The sequence below is a fragment of the Aquarana catesbeiana genome, linkage group LG03, assembly GCF_042186555.1.
Source record: "Aquarana catesbeiana isolate 2022-GZ linkage group LG03, ASM4218655v1, whole genome shotgun sequence".
NCBI classification, from domain to species: domain Eukaryota; kingdom Metazoa; phylum Chordata; class Amphibia; order Anura; family Ranidae; genus Aquarana; species Aquarana catesbeiana.
In genome coordinates, this window is record NC_133326.1 from 559,692,052 (window position 1) to 559,712,516 (window position 20,465).

The 20,465-nt window shown below is 45.1% G+C and overlaps 1 protein-coding gene across 3 annotated transcripts in view; it reads left to right on the forward strand.

The window, feature by feature from the left end:
* Window positions 1–20,465, forward strand: part of LMNTD1 (lamin tail domain containing 1) — a 246,028-nt gene that overhangs the window by 218,700 nt on the left and 6,863 nt on the right. For 2 of the 3 annotated variants that reach the window (XM_073621760.1, XM_073621758.1), the window contains one exon: window positions 6,197–6,366. The exons of the other annotated variant lie outside the window; for it this stretch is intronic. In XM_073621760.1, coding sequence (XP_073477861.1) covers window positions 6,197–6,358 — 162 coding nt within the window. In that variant the 3' untranslated portion in view covers window positions 6,359–6,366. The remainder of the gene's footprint in view (window positions 1–6,196; window positions 6,367–20,465) is intronic. 3 annotated transcript variants of the gene reach the window in all.

The window sequence follows — 20,465 nt, forward strand, 5'->3', positions numbered from 1 at the left end:
GGGGGTTTGTACACCTGCTGTGCCCATTATGAGGGGTTCCCACCATTCCTGTGCTGAGTTTCCGGGTCTGTATGCCTGCTGTGCCCATTGCAAGGGTTTCCCACTATCCCTGTGCTGAGTTCCCAGGTCTGTACACCCGCTGTTCCCGTTATGAGGGGTTCCCACTTCCCACCATCCCTGTGCAGAGTTCCCGGGTCTGTACACCTGCTGTGTGTGGGATGAGGACAGAGAGGGGGCCCCTGGGAGGGGAGAGAGGACTTGAAATCCCACCACCCCCCAGCACAAATCCTCCTACCCCTTCTCCCATCACTCCACCATGTGTGCTGTGCATCCCTGTTACCTGCCCTAGTCCTTTTCTTGGTTACTCTGTACCCCTCCTATATATCCATCCATAACCATACACATTGACAGACCTCAGATCATCAGCGTGGCTTGCAGCAGTGCAATGTCCTACCTTCTTCTGTTTGTGCAGATAAGAACATCGGAACCGAGGGGGGAGGAGGATTCCTCTGTGTACTCGGTGTGCAGGCTGTCCAAGGGGAGAGATGGTGGTGTTGGTTGAAACAGAGGGGCGCAAGAAATGCAGGGAAGATGTCCAGGGTGCCCACGCTAGCGCCCCCTTCAGGCCAGCAGAATACAGCACAAACTTGTGGGAACAGTGTTGATGGAGCCCCCTGTTGACTCGAGAAACTGGAAGTGAAACTGAAAGCACCGCCCTACGGACCGGCGCCAATCATAAACTACCACGGAAGCATAGTCCTACAGTGGGAGTGTTTGGGGTGCAATGCTCTGAGCCCCAAGGCACTCTAAAGGAATCCAATAGAGCTTTTTAGCTGCAATCACGTGATTGCACACACGTCATGCTTCCCATAGACACCTGTGTGTCTGGTGCCCTGCACACACTTAAAGGAACACTTTTTTTTTTTGATGACTAACTTCACGAGGGGGCGGGGGCACCACTGTTCCCTGCTGTCGAAATACAATAGCTTATCGGGAATGAGTGTGGATGGGGAAAAGTTTTTTTATTCAACCCGCTGGTTAAACAAGAAAAATCACTCATCTTTGGGCTGCCTTACCAAGCCATCAAGCATGTTGGCTTTGCAAACACTTAATCATTGGAAAGCATCTAACAAACAGAGGTATAAGTAAATAGTGGCGCTAGGTATGCCATAACATAAACAGTAAACATATATATTACACACCCAGTGAATAGTAGTGTATACAAAATTGCAAGAAACAAATATATTAATCCATAAGATGTGATATCCAATTCTGGGTAATTATTCCGTGATAGATATTCAGTTGATTGAATGATCTGACGCCACACCACGTGATACACACTGTGTCTCCACTTCCCCAGTTAGATCTAAACTCACCAACACTCTTTGCCTCACATTCACATGTTTGGCAAAAAGAGCATTGCACCCCTCAGGGTTATGGATATCCCATCAATCGTTCCAAGCATCCAGAGACCAGAAGGAATCCGTAATAAGCAGAGGAAAATTAAACTCCAAATAGTCAATAACATAAAAATGAGAAAGCCAACCCAGTGGGCTTTCACACTGGAGCGGTGCGCTTGCAGGATGGGAAAAAAAGTCCTGCAAGCAGCATCTTTGGGGGTATACACCGCTCCTAAACCACCCCTGCCATTTAAATCAATGGGCAGCACTGCTGAAGCGCCTGCAAAGCGCTTTGGCAGCAGCACTTTTTGGGCACTTTTAACCCTTTCATCGGCCGCTAGCAGGAGTTAAAAGCGCCCCGCTAGCAGCCGAAAAGCGCCGCTATAACAGCAGTAAAGCGCCGCTAAGACTAGTGGCGCTTTACTGCTAATGCCCCCCCTCCCCAGTGTGAAAGTAACCTAAACGTCACTTCCAGTTGCTGGGGACTTCACGTCACTGGAGACGTCGCTTTCTGTTTACGCATCACCGGAAGTGAGGCTCCGTGTGTACTGGCTTGTTGGTCGGTAAGATACGGTGTTCTGGCTATGCCCGCCGTTACTAGGTTATGCCTGGCATCTGCTTATCATACCAATGCGTGTTTTATCTGCCTTCTTCACCATTAGGCCTTGTGTTCTTAATAAGTTAAAATTTTTCACGTTATTGCACTATTTGGAGTTTCATTATCCTTTGCACATTACAGATACCTTCTGGTCTCTGGATGCTTGAAACGATTGATGGGATATCCATAACCCCGAGGGGTGCAATGCTCTTTTTGCTGAACATGAGAATGTGTGGCAAAGAGTGTTGGTGAGTTTACTTCTAACTGGGGAAGTGGAAACACAGTGTTTATCACATGGTGTGGTGTCAGATCATTCAATCAACTGAATATCTTTTACGGATTAATTACCCAGAATTGGTTATCACATCTTATGGACTAATATATTTGTTTCTTGCATATTTTGTATACACTACTATTCACTGAGTGTGTAATATATATGTTTAATGTTTATGCTATCACATACCTAGCGCCACTATTTACTTTTAACGTGTGTTTGGTAGATGCTTTCCATACTATTCTATTAAAGTGGCTGCTTTATTTACATTAGGTTTTTCCTTGGCGCAGTGATAAGATCTTGGGTAGCGGCACATTGTGAGATCTGATTTTATATTACTTAATCATTGGAATAAACTTGTATTTGGACATGAATATCATGTGGTGGTGCTTCAATTCAAAATTCACTCTTCTTTATCACAACCCAAGGTGATCGTAGATGCCCTTCAGTGCACAGAAACTACTAGCCCAATAATCAACTTCTTTATATTTATACCATTGCTATATTATTGGATGCACAATAAAAGAAAAGGAACATATAAAGAAACTTGAGGGTTTCAGAGCTTCTTTTTTTTTTTTTTTTTTTTACAAACTTTTTATTAGGTACAAAATAATGGTACAAAACATTATAACAAGTTCAGTGAAGTATAGTATATAAAAGTAATTTTAGGGCTTCTTATGCACTTTCCCAAGCATTGTTTTTTTGCTGTGTCCCAAAGACACAACAGGAAGTGAAAGGAAATGTCTCCAAAGTGAGTGGAAATCCCCTCTTAGATGAGTGTCCCTATTGGCAGATTTCTCTTTACTTATTGTTCCTGTGACAACTGTGTAAAATTTGGATTTCCCATCACTTTCTTTACTGCTGACCCTAATACAAAGGTTGAAACTCCCCTGCTGGGTGCAGAGAGTAGTAAAAATCCAGCAATGGCTGTAACCACACTTTATCCAAAACTACATTTTTGCTTTTATCTGCAGTTTCAGGGTCTGTGCAAAAAAGTGAATGTACAGTGGAGATTTGTCCCCCAATATTGCACATTGGTCAACTTGAATCATAAGAGATCTGCACATACCTTCTGCTCTAATGGAAGAGGCTCCTGCATGCTGCAGGATCCCCTCTGCCTGAGTGTATGTGACAAGAAAACAAAGGCGGCAGAAGTCTTTTGAATCCAATGGTTTGCACACAGTTGGAACATAAATAAATATTTAAAGGCACTAGAGAAGGCTGTGGGCTTGGTGTTAAAAATGCCACCACTGACATCTAGTGTTCTGAAAAGAAATTGCACCAATTTATGATTTGCCAAAAGCTATAATTATTTTGCAGGGTGGTCCAAAAGATATAAGACAATTGTCACTTAATCCATCCAGTACAGGTGAATAATAAATTATTCTTATATATATATATATATATATATATATATATATATATATACACACAGTATCTCAGTATCTCACACAAGTGAGTACACCCCTCAAATTTTTGTAAATATTTTATTATATCTTTTCATGTGACAACACTGAAGAAATGACACTTTGCTACAATGTAAAGTAGTGAGTGTACAGCTTGTATAACAGTGTAAATTTGCTGTCCCCTCAAAATGACTCAACACACAGCCATTAATGTCTAAACCGCTGGCAACAAAAGTGAGTATACCCCTAAATGAAAATGTCCAAATTGGGCCCAATTAGTCATTTTCCCTCCCCGGTGTCATGTGACTCGTTAGTGTTACAAGGTCTCAGATGTGAATGGGGAGCAGGTGTGTTAAATTTGGTATTATCGCTCTCACTCTCTCATACTGGTCACTGGAAGTTTAGCATGGCACCTCATGGCAAAGAACTCTCTAAGGATCTGAAAAAAAGAATTGCTGCTCTACAAAGTTTGCCTAGGCTATTAGAAGATTGCCAAGACCCTGAAACTGAGCTGCAGCACGGTGACCAAGACCATACTGCGGTTTAACAGGACAGTTTCCACTCAGAACAGGCCTCGTCATTGTTGACCAAAGAAGTTGAGTGCACAAGCTCAGTGTCATATCCAGAGGTTGTCTTTGGGAAATAGACGTATGAGTGCTGATAGCATTGCTGCAGAGGTTGAAGGGGTGGGGGGTCAGCCTGTCAGTGCTCAGACCATACGCCGCACACTGCATCAAATTGGTCTGCATGGCTGTCATCCCAGAAGGAAGCCTCTTCTAAAGGTGATGCACAAGAAAGCCCGCAAACAGTTTGCTGAAGACAAGCAGACTAAGGACATAGATTACTGGAACCATGTCCTGTGGTCTGATGAGACCAAGATAAACTTATTTGGTTCAGATGGTGTCAAGCGTGTGTGGCAGCAACCAGGTGAGGAGTACAAAGACAAGTGTGTCTTGCCTACAAGTTTGCATGAGATGCTGCACCCTTGCTGCTTGAGTGCTGGCAGCACTGGGGAGCTACAGTTCATTGAGGGAACCATGAATGCCAACATGTACTGTGACATACTGAAGCAGAGCATGATCCCCTCCCTTCAGAGACTGGGCCACAGGGCAGTATTGCAACATAACGACCCCAAACACACCTCCAAGATGTCCACTGTCTTGCTAAAGAAGCTGAGGGTAAAGGTGATGGACTGGCCAAGCGTCTCTCCAGACCTAAACCCTATTGATCATCTGTGGGGCATCCTCAAACGGAAGGTGGAGGAGCGCAAGGTCTCTAACATCCACCAGCTCCGTGATGTCGTCATGGAGGAGTGGAAGAGGACTCCAGTGGCAACCTGTGAAACTCTGGTGAACTCCATGTCCAAGAGGGTTAAGGCAGTGCTGGAAAATAATGGGGGCCACACAAAATATTGACACTTTGGGCCCAGTTTGGACATTTTCACTTAGGGGTGTACTCACTTTTGTTTCCAGCGGTTTAGACATTAACAAGTTTATGTTATTTTGAGGGGACAGCAAATTTACACTGTTATACAAGCTGTACACTCACTACTTTACATTGTAGCAAAGTGTCATTTCTTCAGTGATGTCACATGAAAATATAGAATAAAATATTTACAAAAATGTGAGGAGTGTATTCACTTTTGTGAGATACTGTGTGTGTATATATATATATATATATATATATATATATATATATATATATATATATATATTACACTCAGACTTTTCAGGCTCCCCCTAACTGATCTGTCTCAGAGTCAGAATCAATTGGCTGGGATGGTTATTCTCTCAAAGTAAAAAAAAAAAAGTAAATTAATAGTACTTAAAGTGCGTCTAAACAATATAATATCACATTATAGCTTATCAGTCCTATGATGTAATGGCTACTTTAGTTTTCTCTTTTCAGTTTTGTTTGTCATTTATTTGATAATCCTGCCAATACCACACTTCCTGTCCTAGGGTGACAACGCTAAGTCACTGTACTGTATCCATAGAGGAGCGACGTTGACACCCAAAGGATAAGACGTACGTTAGGAAAATAGAATGCCTCATCCTCTGCTTATCTTAAGGAGGGGGGGGGGGGTATTCTGCAGTGCAATGCTGTGGTAATTACTAATGCAGTGATCAAATCACCTGTGCAAAATAATGGAGAGCCTGAAAACATGACCTGTTGTGGGTATTTGAGGACTGGAGTTGAAAAACATTACTGTAGTGTATAGAGATAGTTGGGAGAAATGTAACTGATAACATTGCAGCACAGAATGTTATCAGCTCATAAGATATCTGGCAGGATTTCTGCACTTGAGTGCCAGCTTAGACATCAGTCAAAGTTTTCTGTGGACACCTGGCACTCAGTCCTTTGGCTCTGACATTGGTAGGTACCAACACCTATTCGTAGTGTCAGTTTGTTGTGTATATTAAATTGACAGATTTACTTTCGGATATATGGTTGAACCTCAACCACAGAAAATGTGCAAGTCTGATTATAACAAACTAATAGGTATCTGTTTGTACAGCAGGTAGTAAGAGAAACTCTAGGAACTCTTAGACTTCTCCTCCCAGGAAGCTTTGCCCCGCTCTCTGCTCAGCACCAAGCAGGGTTACAGATACTGCAGTCAGTGCAAAACCTTGACTTCCAACCTCCGATGCCTCTGCCTCCAGCTCCTACCTCCTGGTGATTGGACAGGTCAGGTTTACCCCAGTTTTACAGTTTTCATTATTATAAATGTATATTTTCAGGCAATAAAACAACTTGTCCACTTCTCTATTCATTTAGAGCACCTTAGGAGCAGTTACAGTTTGATTTGATACTCGCTTATTCCCGATACAGCAGGATATCACTGACCAGAAGGCAGAGCTGCTTGTCATAATCTTCCTGACCCATGCACATGCTCTACAGCCCAGGGGTGGCCCATCCATTTAGGGCGCACGGGCACTGCCTCCCCTTTCTATTGCCACTGCCACCCCCCTATTCATGCGTCCGGCCCCTTTCAGAGGCTCTAATAGGCTTTAAAATAGGGTGGGCTCCGGTTGCAGAGCATTTTTGCTCGGAGCCCACCCAGGTGTGCTAGGATCACTATTCTAACACTGAATCGCTTCTCCACCAATCAGGAAGTGCGGGTCTGATTGGCTGAAAGGACAGGCAATCCTATTGGATGCCTAAGGGGAGGAGGGAGATGCACGGCGGAAGCCACTATGATCCACAGGAGAAGGAAGAAAGAAAGCTGCCGCTCACTGGACACGCTGCTTGCCCACTTTCTAGATGGGGTAAGTGCCCCGACCGTCCTCCCAGGGGGGCGGGGGGTGTGTTGTGGGGGGTTGCCACTGACCAGGAGGGGGAGGGAGGGTGGTTGTTTGCCGCCCCCCCCAAACTAAAAAAACACCAGCCGCCACTGCTCTACACTCCATTTATTCCTATGGAGTATGGCCTTGTGCAGGGCCAGCCGGAAAAGGTTTTGAAAGTGGCTCTGTGATCTGGTCGGCAATATCGGAAAGGTAAGTATATGACTGGAGGGGGGCCTGGGGCAGGGGGTCTACCGTGTATGTGTAGTTGTCCAAAAGTAGTTAAATCTGACCTCCAGCCTTTTCTTCAGTCTTGCACATTTGTTTTGGTTTCTCTCCTGTACTGAAATTGCTTACTCTGATTTCACTGCACACTGCAAGCTTCTCATAATGTGTATTCAAAGCTGTAAGGCCTCTTACACACTGCAGCTTGAAAAAGCTCAGTACAGCTTATTTTTTACTGGGCTAAAATACAGAACAATTCATTGTAATGTGCCTATTAGGGTTGAGCTTCGAGTTCGAGTCGAACTCATGTTCGACTCGAACATCGGCTGTTCGCCAGTTCGCCGAACAGCGAACAATTTGGGGTGTTCGCGGCAAATTCGAATACCGCGGAACACCCTTTAAAAGTCTATGGGAGAAAACAAAAGTGCTAATTTTAAAGGCTTATATGCATGGTATTGTCATAAAAATTGTTTGGGGACCTGGGTCCTGCCCCAGGGGACTTGGATCAATGCAAAAAAAAGTTTTAAAAATGTCCGTTTTTTCGGGAGCAGTGATTTTAATAAGGCTTAAAGTGAAACAATAAAAGTGTAATATCCCTTTAAATTTCGTACCTGGGGGTGTCTATAGTATGCCTGTAAAGGGGCGCATGTTTCCCGTGTTTAGAACAGTCTGACAGCAAAATGACATTTCAAAGGAAAAAAAGTCATTTAAAACTACTCGCGGCTATCAATGAATTGCCGGTCCGACAATACACATAAAAGTTCATTGATAAAAACGGCATGGGAATTCCCCACAGGGGAACCCCGAACCAAAATTTAAAAAAAAATGACGTGGGGGTCCCCCTAAATTCCATACCAGGCCCTTCAGGTCTGGTATGGATATTAAGGGGAACCCCGGACAAAATTTTTTTTAAAAAATGGCGTGGGGTCCCCCTCAAAATCTATACCAGACCCTTCAGGTCTGGTATGGATTTTAAGGGGAACCCTGCGCCAAAATTTAAAAAAAAAAAAACGGCGTGGGGTCCCCCCAAAAATCCATACCAGACCCTTATCCGAGCACGCAACCTGGCAGGCCTCAGGAAAAGAGGGGGGGACGAGAGAGCGCCCCCCCCTCCTGAACCGTACCAGGCCACATGCCCTCAACATTGGGAGGGTGCTTTGGCGTAGCCCCCAAAACACCTTGTCCCCATGTTGATGAGGACAAGGGCCTCATCCCCACAACCCTGGCCGGTGGTTGTGGGGGTCTGCGGGCGGGGGCTTATCGGAATCTGGAAGCCCCCTTTAACAAGGGGACCCCCAGATCCCGGCCTTCCCCCCTGTGTGAAATGGTAAGGGGGTACAAAAGTACCCCTACCATTTCACAAAAAAACTGTCAAAAATGACAAGAGACAGTTTTTGACAATTCCTTTATTTAAATGCTTCTTCTTTCTTCTATTTTCTTTCTTCTTTCTTCTATCTTCCTTCGGTTTCTTCCTCCATCTTCTTCTTCTTCTGGTTCTTCTGGTTCTTCCTCCGGTGTTCTCGTCCGGCATCTTCCTCCGCGGCGTCGGCGTCTTCTTCCCGTCTTCTCCTCGGGCCACTCCGCATCCATGATGGCATGGAGGGAGGCTCCCGCTGTGTGACGCTTCTCTCTTCATCTTCTTCTCTTCATCTTCTTTTCTTCATCTTCTTGTCTTCTTCTTCTTTTCGGGCCGCTCCGCATCCATGATGGCATGAAGGGAGGCTCCCGCTGTGTGACGCTTCTCCTCTTCTGATGGTTCTTAAATAACGGGGGGTGGGGGGCGGAGCCACCGGGTGACCCCGCCCCCCTCTGACGCACAGGGACTTGACGGAGACTTCCCTGTGGCATTCCCCGTGACGTCAGAAGGGGGCGGGGTTACGTAACGGGTGACCCCTCCCCCCTCTGACGTCACAGGGAATGCCACAGGGAAGTTCCCGTCAAGTCCCCGTGCGTCAGAGGGGGCGGGGTCACCGGGAAGCTCCGCCCCCCGTTATTTAAGAACTGTCAGACGAGGAGAAGCATCACACAGCAGGAGCCTCCCTTCATACCATCATATATGCGGAGCGGCCCGAAAAGAAGAAGAAGACAAGAAGGTGAAGAGAAGAAGATGAAGAGAGAAGCGTCACACAGCGGGAGCCTCCCTCCATGCCATCATGGATGCGGAGCGGCCCGAGGAGAAGAAGGGAAGAAGACGCCAACGCTGCGGAGGAAGATGCCGGACGAGAACACCGGAGGAAGAACCAGAAGAACCAGAAGAAGAAGAAGATGGAGGAAGAAACCGAAGGAAGATTGAAGAAAGAAGAAAGAAGATAGAAGAAAGAAGAAGCATTTAAATAAAGGAATTGTCAAAAACTGTCTCTTGTCATTTTTAACATTTTTGACAGTTTTTACGTTCAATATGTTTTTATTTTAAAAGTACAACATATCACAAGACATAGTTCAAACATTTAGATGGCTCAACATAGGCCTAGAGAACAAAATTTACATATAATTATGAGCTTAGATCAGTTATGTTTGATAACAAAAAACATCTTCTGGATAAGAGATTCCGGAATTTTACAAAGGATTCAGTCCAAGTGTATTCAGACCTTATTCTGTGTTCGGCAAGGGATAGTATTGAACCGTCTTTAAGAAAAAAAAATATTACTTGTGGGTCAGGGGGGATCGCCTAACCAGGTCACCCCTAATGGGATCATCCTGTGCCCCAGCCGGGTCTCCTCTCCCCACCCGCCTCATATTAGACTGCGCCCCACCTAGTGCTTAACGTGTATTAACCCTAATGACTTAGATAGAGTGTCATTTGTCCAGATAGGATTTTATTTTTGCCTAATTAGCTCATAAACAATGAAGTAATGTTAAGACCTTTTGTCAAATAGAACCTAACAAAAGAGATTTAAGTAAAAAGAGGAGAAAGAAGATAGAAATATGAACAGGAGGGAAAAAAGGGGGGGGGGGGGAGTGTCAGAAACACATGCTTGACTTTAGCTGGAAATTACGGGAGTGTTATGGGTAACCCCCGCCTCTAGGAGTATTCCACAGTATGTTGCCCATGGTGACCATACAGATTCAAATTTGTGGAGCGTGTCAGAAGCGATACTGGCTAGTTTTTCTTGGGTCGTTATCCATGAAATCTTGTGTTGTATAGCTAAAAAGGATACCTTTGGTTGTTTCCAGGCTCTGGCTATAGTGATTTTCGTGCCAGTGAGCAGGAAGTGGATCAACTTACGGTTGGGTTTAGAGACATGGGGGGATGTGGGCATTGAGAAGGGCTACCGAAGCGGACCTGGGGACTTCGCAATTAGTGACTTTGTGAATTAGATTAAAGAGTTTCTTCCAAATCGGTCTGATTCTGGGACATTCCCACCAGACGTGTACCATTGATCCCAGGAGTTGGCAGCCCCTAAAACAGCAGGGGTCAACTGTGGGGTATATAGCTGCGAGTCTGGTGGGGGTCATGTACCACCTCATAAGAACTTTTAAATTCGCTTCCATAAGTGAAGTGTTTATAATACCTTGAAAGGCTCTAGAACACGCTGTCTGCCAGGTCCCCAGGTCCCACTGATGTTGGAGCTCAGCCTCCCATGCCATCATATAGGTAGGTTTCTCTATCGGAAGGGTGAGTGACGAGTAGATGATTGATATGCCGCCCCTCTGCCCCATGGCCTGTCCACACCAGAGCTCAAATTTCGTGAATTTGGGGGGGGGGGGGGGAGGGTTTCCACCCAGATTTTGCGTAGAAAATGTGAGATCTGTCTGAATCGGAATTTCTCTGAATTTGGGAGATCCAGTGTGTTTATACAATGGCTTAGTGTGAACGGGCCTTTGGCCGTAAAAATGTCCTATGCGGTATAAGCCTTTATCAAGCCACCATTTAAAGGCTTTAATATCTAGTCCAGGAGGGAAGTTTGGGTTATTAAAAATGTGGGCCAGGGGTTGTCCTTTAGAGATCAAGGAAGAAAGATTGCGGATGCCATCCCAAAGTTTGAAGGATTGGGATAGGGAGGGCGACAGAATTGATGGTCTTTGTTTTTGGGGGCACCATAGAAGATAATCAAGTGTGTGTAGGGGTGTAGCTTGCCTCTCTATCTGGACCCATTCAGGTTTTTCAAGTCGTGTATATACTGTAGAGAGTTGGGCCAGTCTGGCTGCTAGAAAATATTTGTAAAGATGTGGTAGACCTACCCCACCTTTTCTTCTATGGAGAAAGAGAGTGTGTTGGGGAATTCTGTATCCTGAGTTACCCCAGATAAATTTTAGGATTTTACTTTGTAGAGATCGCAAGTGGTCCTTTCTGATGGAGATGGGGAGAGATCTGAAGTAGTATAGGATTCTAGGCAATAGTGTAATTTCAATAGAATTTATTCTACCCATCCAAGAGAGTTCGCTTCTGGCCCAGGTTTTCAGGTCTGCTTCTATTTTTTTATATAGGGGAGGGTAATTGTTTGCGAAAAGGGAATCTACTCGAGCTGTGAGGTTGACCCCTAGGTATTTGATAGAGTTGGGGCTCCATTCGAATTTAAAAGATTGTTGAAGTAGGGCGACCGTGGGTATCAGTAGGGAGACGTTTAGGGCCTGAGATTTAGAATAGTTTACAGAGAGTCCAGATATTTTAGAGAATTCCGTTAGCGTTTTATGTAGGTTTGGAAGTGAGGTGACAGGCGAGGTCAAAAACAGGAGGATGTCGTCTGCGAATAATCCGCATTTTTGAGATTGGTCCCCGCATGTCACCCCCTGAATGTCCTTATTCTGTCGGATAGATGCAGCTAGGGTCTCTATTGCTATAGCAAATATAATAGGGGACAGCAGGCAGCCTTGCCTGGTACCTCTAGCTATATTTATTGGGGTTGAGTAGTAGCCTTGTAAGCGAATCAGGGCCTTGGGTAAAGAGTAAAGGGCTTGCATCACCCCTAGGAAACGTGGACCAAAGCCCCACCTCTCGAGTAGGCAAAATATATATGGCCAGGAGACGGAATCGAAGGCCTTTTGTAGGTCAAGGGCGAGGATGAAGCCTTGTTGTTTAGGCCCCCCCTCCCAATTGGATTGCAGTATTGATATAATGTCTACTGCTCTTCTCACCTGGTCCGGGCCTTGTCTACCTGGTATAAATCCCACCTGGTCCCTGTGTATATATTTGCTTATAAATGAGGACAGACGATCTGCTAAAATCTTAGTAAGTATTTTGAGGTCATTATTAATAAGCGAAATGGGCCGGTAGCTGCCCACCTCTTCTGTGTTTTTGTCAGGCTTTGGAATGACCGTGATATATGCTGTATTGAGCTGAGCTTCTAAGGGGTCACCCTTTACTTTGGAGTTGAAAAACTTTGTCATATTTGGGGTGAGAGGGTATAAAAAGGTTTTATAATATGGGACCGATAGGCCATCAGGCCCTGGAGCAGAGCCCGTGCGAAGGCCCTTGATAACCACCGCCACTTCTTCCTCTTGGAAGGGAGCCTCGAGGATGTCTCTATGTTCTGTTTCTAGGGATGGAAGGTTTATGCCATCTAAGAAGTCGGATATCGCTTTCTCAGGGGGCTTTGAGGGGGAGCTATAAAGGTCCGAGTAAAATTTATGAAAAGCCTCTAATATTTTGGTTGGATTAGCCGTGGGGTCTTGGCCCGCAATGCGTATCTTGGGGAAGGCAGAAATCCTTGGTTTGGGGGAAAGTTTGGCTGCCAGCATTGAACTGATCTTATCTTTTTGTGTGTAGAATTTATTACTACTCCAGCGGAGCAACTTCTCCGCTGTTGTTGTGAGGGCGAGGTTAAGCTCTAGGCGGATCTTTTCTATTTGGGCAAGTAGATCTGGGGATGGAGTCTTTTTGTGTTGTGTCTTCAAGGTTCTATATGACCTCCCCAGGCGCTCCACATCCGCCTTTTGTTCTCTTTTAATTTGCGTTGTAAGCTGAATAATCTTGCCTCTAATGAAGGCTTTGTGTGCTGCCCATAGGGTTTTGGCGGAAATGCCCTCTACATTATTAAGTAAAAAATATTCTCTAAGCTTTCTATTTAGTATTGTTTTGTGGGTAGGATTAGAGAGGATGGATTCTTTGAAACGCCAATGTCCCCTATTCGCCTTAAAATGACTTGATCGGATGTGTGCGAGCACCAGAGAGTGGTCAGATAGAACCGTGTCTCTGATTTGTGACTGGAGGACTGCTGGGAGAGTGTTTGGGGGGGCCAGAATGTGATCGATCCTTGCATATGTATTGTGCGGGTGGGAAAAGTGTGTGTAGTCTTTTTTAGATGGGTTAGATTCTCGCCATACATCTGCTAGACCCCTCTCGTGGAGAAGCTTGGCGATTTTAAGGCTTACCCTGGTGGGTCTGGTAGATTGGGCCGATGGGGGTTTAGATTTGTCTAGGCCTTGATCGAATGCTACATTGGAGTCTCCCCCCCATATGATTGTGCCCTTCAGTAAAGGGGTAAAGGTATCTAAGATGTGGCGGAAAAAATTTTCTTGCCCTTTATTGGGACAGTAGTATGAGACTAGGGAGTACATGTGTCCTCCTATTCTCCCCTTGACCAGGAGAAACCTCCCATCTGGGTCCTTAAGGTCTGAGATGAATTCAGAGTTGCATGTTTTGGATAGAAGTATAGCGACGCCTTTGGTCTTATTGTCTGCATTGGCGAGGTGAATGTGAGGGTATTGCGAGTGAACGAACTTTGGGTTGTATTGCCTGGGAAAATGGGTCTCCTGGAGTAAGAGGATGCCAAGTTTAAAGCACTTTTAATGGTTAAATAATTTCTTTCTTTTTATGGGGGAATTAAGCCCTTGAACATTGTGTGTGGCAATTTTGATGGAGCTCCGTGTGGGGTCAGCCATGGGACCAAGGATAGGCTCTATGCTCGTGTCTCCCATCACTCACCCTTTGACATTTTCTGATCCTCCGATCAATGTGGTTCCCCATGAGTTTTTTCAGCTTCCAGTAGAATCCCCGTCTTGTAATGGTCATGTGATCTGCAAAGAGTAACAAAAGTATATGCATGTGGTTTGGATAGGGTTAGGAGATAGGTAGGAGGGTAAAGAGAGAGGGAGGAAAGTTCTTCTAGTGAAGAGGAAGTGTTCTCGGGGGTGGAGAAGCCCTCCAAGAACCGTTACCTAGGTATGACAGGTAGGTCCTGTTCCGCAAGGGAACAGGTAGCCCATCCCCCAGAAACCAGCCGGAGTCTGAGGGAGAGGTGTTGACGCATGGGGCCCACCCCAGCTAGGGCGCCCTTAAAAATGAAAACAATTTAGTAAACCGCAGCAACCAGGAACGAAAAATGTAGAAAGTGTAGTGAATACCTGGGATTCGTTTCAGAACTTTTGGCCCTCCGTCTTTCCTCCAAGTGGAGTCAAGGAGGGAGGGCCCGCGAGTGGGTAATGAAGGATCCCCCCTTCACAGGGGAGACCCCCGCCCTTGTTCGTTTAATAATTTGAAAGATACTTCAGAGTAAACCCTTAGTAACTATAGGATATAAAGTTCAGTCCCCTAGCCCAGAAAGGATCTGGGGTCAAACTTAATCGGCTCAAACCGGACAGTTTATGTCGTCTCGTCGAAGATCAGGGAGGACCATTGTCTTTAGCCTTCTTGGTCTTTGTCCCGCTCCACAGGGGGCATTGGGGGCTGGTGGGGGTTGGCCTCTTGGACGATCCGGGGGTGCTGTGAGAAGTGTCCATATCTGCTTCATGCGATATAAAACGTAGTCATATTAGTAGTCTTTCGCCTTCAGGGAAGCTGGAGATGGAGTCATTTTTCCCGTTATCCGAGAACTTCACGGCGAAGGGGAAGGCCCACTTATATTTAATATCCCTTCTTGATAGCGCTAGAAGTAGCAGTTTAAGGGACTGCCTGCGTTGCATAGTAGATGGTGAGAGGTCCGCATATATTTGAACAGGATGTCCTTGGCATAGCACCTTGGGAGCAGCACTGGCCTGTCTCGTTACCTCCTCTTTTACTGCGTAGAAGTGGGGTTTAGCTATAATGTCTCTCGGTGTTCCGTCCTTTCTAGGGGGTCCTAGAGCTTTGTGGGCCCTGTCCAGCTCCAGGCGCTGTTGTGAAATATTTGGGATCAGATTTTGGATCACATTTTGTACAGCTGCATGAACGTCATTGATGGATTCCGGGAGGCCTCTAATCCTGATGTTATACCTCCGCGATCGGTTTTCCAAATCATCGATCCTGGACGTGGCCACATCTAGTTGCTCCTGCAGTGTTTGCAAGTGATCCGAGTTCTGGTTGGTGTTAGCGATTGTGTGCTCCAGCTTATCTTCAATGGCTTCTATTGTAGAGCCCAGATTCTGAAAGTCCGCTTTTAAATCCCCTGTGATCTTAGCAGCAGTTTGGGATAAACCCCTATCCAGGAGCTCTGAGAATTTCTGATATAAGTCTGCCACTGAGAAGGCCTGTGTTGCAGCCAGGGAATCTGCAGTGTGTCTGCCTGTCTGGCCGTGTTAGGCCCTGTGGGAGGGATGGCATAGTCCCCTAGGTAACGGTTTAACATCGTTTCTGTGGAGGGGGGGTACACATTCAGAGCTTGGGGGTTACTCACATGAGTCAGGGTGCTGTAAGGTACAGAAGTGGGGTTGATTGCCGGCCTCCCCTCTGCTAAATCCTTAGCATTGTGAACATGAGGCTTCAGTGTGGCCGCCATCTTGGATCTGCCGTCCGAATCAATAAAAGTGAATTCTGGCCCAAGGTTCCTCCTAGCCGCGGTGCCAGGCATATGTGTGGGTTCCGGATTGCTCGGGGAGGCTGTGGGAAGCAATAGTTCCGTTCCCGGGGTGCTGGGTGCGGAGATATGAGCGCCGCTGAGCTGGGGTGGTGTGGAGCTCCTGGCTTAAGCTGCCATCTTCCGGGCTCCGTGCATGTGCCCATGCATTTTTGACAGTTTTTTAGTGAAATGGTAGGGGTACCCCCCTACCATTTCACACAGGGGGGAGGGCCGGGATCTGGGGGTCCCTTTGTTAAAGGGGGCTTCCAGATTCCGATAAGCCCCCCGCCCGCAGACCCCCACAACCACCGGCCAGGGTTGTGGGGATGAGGCCCTTGTCCTTATCAACATGGGGACAAGGTGTTTTGGGGGGCTACCCCAAAGCACCCTCCCAATGTTGAGGGCATGTGGCCTGGTACGGTTCGGGAGGGGGGGGGGCGCTCTCTCGTCCCTCCCTCTTTTCCTGCGGCCTACCAGGTTGCGTGCTCGGATAAGGGTCTGGTATGGATTTTTAGGGGGACCCCACGCAATTTTTTTTTTTTAAATTTTGGCCGGGGTTCCCCTTAACATCCATACCAGACCTGAAGGGCCTGGTATGGAATTTAGGGGGACCCCCACGTCATTTTTTTTTAAATTTTGGTTCGGGGTTCCCCTGTGGGGAATTCCCATGCCATTTTTATCAATGAACTTCTAGGACCGACAATTCATTAATAGCCGCAGGTAGTTTTAAATGACTTTTTTTCCTTTGAAATGTCATTTTGCTGTCAGACTATTTAAAAAATGGGAAACATGCGCCCCTTTACAGGCATACTATAGACACCCCCCAGGTACGAAATTTAAAGGGATATTACACCTTTATTGTTTGACTTTAAGCATTATTAAAATCATAAAAAAAAATAATTAGCACTTTTGATTATTCATTTTTGTGTCCCATAGACTTTAACGGTGTTCGCGTGTTCGAACAAATTTTTTGCCTGTTCGCATGTTCTGGTGCGAACCGAACAGGGGGGTGTTTGGCTCATCCCTAGTGCCTATGCACACAGGCACGTAAACGTAAGCATTGTGTATTCTTCAGTAAAAAAAAAAATAGAAAAGTCTGCATTTTTGGTAAATAAATAACACCTACAGTTGCACTAAAAAGTATGTGAACCCTTTTGGAATTATATGGATTTCCGCACAAATTGGTCATAAAATGTGATCTGATCTTCATCTAAGTCACAACAATAGACAATCACAGTCTGCTTAAACTAATAACACACAAAGAATTAAATGTTACCATGTTTTTATTGAACACACCATGTAAACATTCACAGTGCAGGTGGAAAAAGTATGCAAACCCATAGACTAATGAGATCTCCAAGAGCTAATTGGAGTGAGGTGTCAGCCAACTGGAGTCCAATCAATGAGATGAGATTGGAGGTGTTGGTTACAGCTGCCCTATAAAAAACACACACCAGTTCTGGGTTTGCTTTTTACAAGAAGCATTGCCTGATGTAAATGATACCTCGCACAAAAGAGCTCTCAGAAGACCTATGATTAAGAATTGTTGACATAAAGCTGGAAAGGGTTATAAAAGTATCTCCAAAAGCTTCGCTGTTCATCAGTCCACGGTAAGACAAATTGTCTATAAATGGAGAAAGTTTAGCACTGCTGCTACTCTCCCTAGGAGTGGGCGTCCTGTAAAGATGACTGCAAGAGCACAGCGCAGACTGCTCAATGAGGTGAAGAAGAATCCTAGAGTGTCAGCTAAAGATTTACAAAAGTCTCTGGCATATGCTAACATCCCTGTTAGCGAATCTACGATACGTAAAACACTAAACAAGAATGGATTTCATGGGAGGATACCACAGAGGAAGCCACTGCTGTCCAAAAAAAAGATTTTACGTCGCTAGAATCGTGAGAGAATGGTGATCTTTTTATTCTAAGCAAAAAAATCGTGATTCTCATTTTGGCCAGAATAATGCAGCTCTAATGTATCAGGAAAACTTCTAAGAAGTGACTCATGCTGATAAAAGAGGAACAAAGCACCAGAGAGAAGCAACATTTAGAGCTTTGGAGAGAGATAAGTAAACATTACAGATATATGTGCTTTGCTCAGATTTCATAACTGAGGTTTACAACCACTTTACAAGGAGTACTGAGGCAGGGTGCTGACCTTTTCAGGCAGCTATGTACAGCACTCTGCCGGCTACTCCCACCAGCCATGATCTATCTGCATTCCATAAAGAAGTACAGAGTCCGACTTATGATATAATTTGGTCTATAGGGAAGGCAAACAATAAGAAACTTTAACTACAACAAAAAATAAAGTTTTAGCTTTAGATACCCTAAAAAGACAACAAACTTTAATTCTCAGAGCAATGATGTAAAATGTTTATGTAATATGTTTAGCAACCTATCTAGGATGGTGCTGCATCTACCCCTGCCAAAAAATAGGCCCTGCCCTCATGAGCTGAACAAAACATAAAAAACTCAGCTCCTGTTACACACACAAAAAATGAGTATCCCACAGAATACAAGTTTAACGCTGAACATTGTCATAGGGAGGCAGAACTCTATTTGCCCACAAGATGGTAGTGTTAACTACTTAACCCTGCCTAATCCTAAATCCAGCACAGTCCCCAGATTAGTCTGGGAGATGCAGTCTCGAAGGAGGATCTGGAACACAGTGAATCTGGGATCACAAGGTCTACAAGCACCAAAAAGGGAAGGGATGTTGTAAAAGCAAAAGCCTGACAAGGAGACAGGAGTTGGAGAGACACATGTCAACTGGGAAGGTGTGTGGTAACCATGCTGTGTTGAACCAGTTTGGGTTGGACTGCATCCGACAGGGCTGTATCAGAGCCAAGGGGGGACTGCAGAGCTGAGCGTTGAGCTGTGGAGATAGTTTGTAGTGGAGCTCCCATTATCCAGAACTGCTGTTCAAGCCACATTCATCCAGATTGTAGCCACTGCATAGTTTCTTAGGGGGGCCTCCCACCCAATGGACAACTTACTGCCGCCTGTGGATTGCGGCAGAGAGTTCTGGTGATAGGGTCACTAACCCGCACAATATCTATATCCAACAGTTAACCCTTTGTTTGCAACTCAGGCCCGAGGAAGGGCCATTATCCTCCACTGACTTTGTTTCCCTATTAGAAGCTGAATCCACTTTCTGCTATTTTCAACGTAGACCAGCAGATAATAATATCATAGGCAGCCATAAAGGGTGTTCTTACTCGAGACTGCCAACTTTTATTACTCCATGTGCACCACTACTTGCTGCATAGTATTCTAATGTTAACTCCTCCCAATCGTTTCTTCACAGTGCCGTCCCCTTTCTCACCTAGCCGCCTTAAAGAGGCATACCCACTGACTAAGTTTAACGCCTCTCTTAACTGTTCCTGCACTTCACCCCTAGAAACATTGCACTGCTTTTGCGCCCCAACTTTAAAAGGCCCCATTTGTGCCGGAAGAAGTTAACGTCAAAGAACTGTTCAGATGTTATTGCATACTTGGGGGCAGATTTGGGTTGCTGGTAGTGTATCAAACTCACAGGCCTAAGCTTAGCCCCTCTTGTCTGAGAGCCCTCAAGCAAACTAGCCTGTCGTACTTATTGTTATTCATCTTGGGGCATAACCTCTCAATCAGAGCGCTACTGTTTATGTCCTTGGCACTGCAGTACATGCTGAGTCTATCCTTAAAGGTACCTGGGTGAATTGCATTGTACTTACATTGTACTGTTTTTTTCATTTGTTTGGCAATGAACTACCGATCTGCTGTGTTACCTTTTTTTAGTTTGGTCTGCTAATACAATCTGCTTATTTCCTAATGGTCAGTATATACCATCTTAGTACCACTGCTGGGAGTTCCCAGCCAAGGTATTCTGGTGGTGTTAGCAGGAATGAGGTTTCACCTAGAACCAGAGAAAGAGCAGAGGAGCCAATATTACCAGCGGCCACTGCAGGGTAGTGCTACACAAGGATGGTGAAAAAAGGAGTAAACAGAGTAACAAGACATGTGCCATTCACATGATAACGTTGAAGTACAATGCAATTTCAAGTTCAAAAATTTTTTGAGTACCAATAATACGTTCAATAAATCGGACAACTGGCACCCAGTCATAGCAAGGCTGGCCCAGGTGTCCAACTTTTTAGTTTATGTACAGCCTATCAAGGTTGAAGCCCCACCACTATTTAAATGCAAGAGGTCAGTACAATAAAGGTCAAGTAGTGCAAGTCTCCATTGTTATCCTCCTAAAAAAAAAAGAAACAAAGTTATCAACACATTTCACATTATATCACAATTATTGAAGTGTTATCTTGGCAAAAAAAAAACCTTCATGCAGTCAAAAATTCGCCATTCCATAAGCCTAGGATACAGCATATGTTAAAGTTAAAAAGTATGCTGCAAGTGCACCACCAACTAATGGCCAAATCACTAAATTGCCCCTAAGGGGCTTAAATATAAACACGGGGTCAATGTCAAATACAGCCAATGTACAGTTAACTGGTTTTGACACGTGTACTTCCATGTCCCTGGAATTAAACAGAAAGATGCATGCTAACTATCTCTAAAAAATCTATCTAAAGCCCCATACACATGA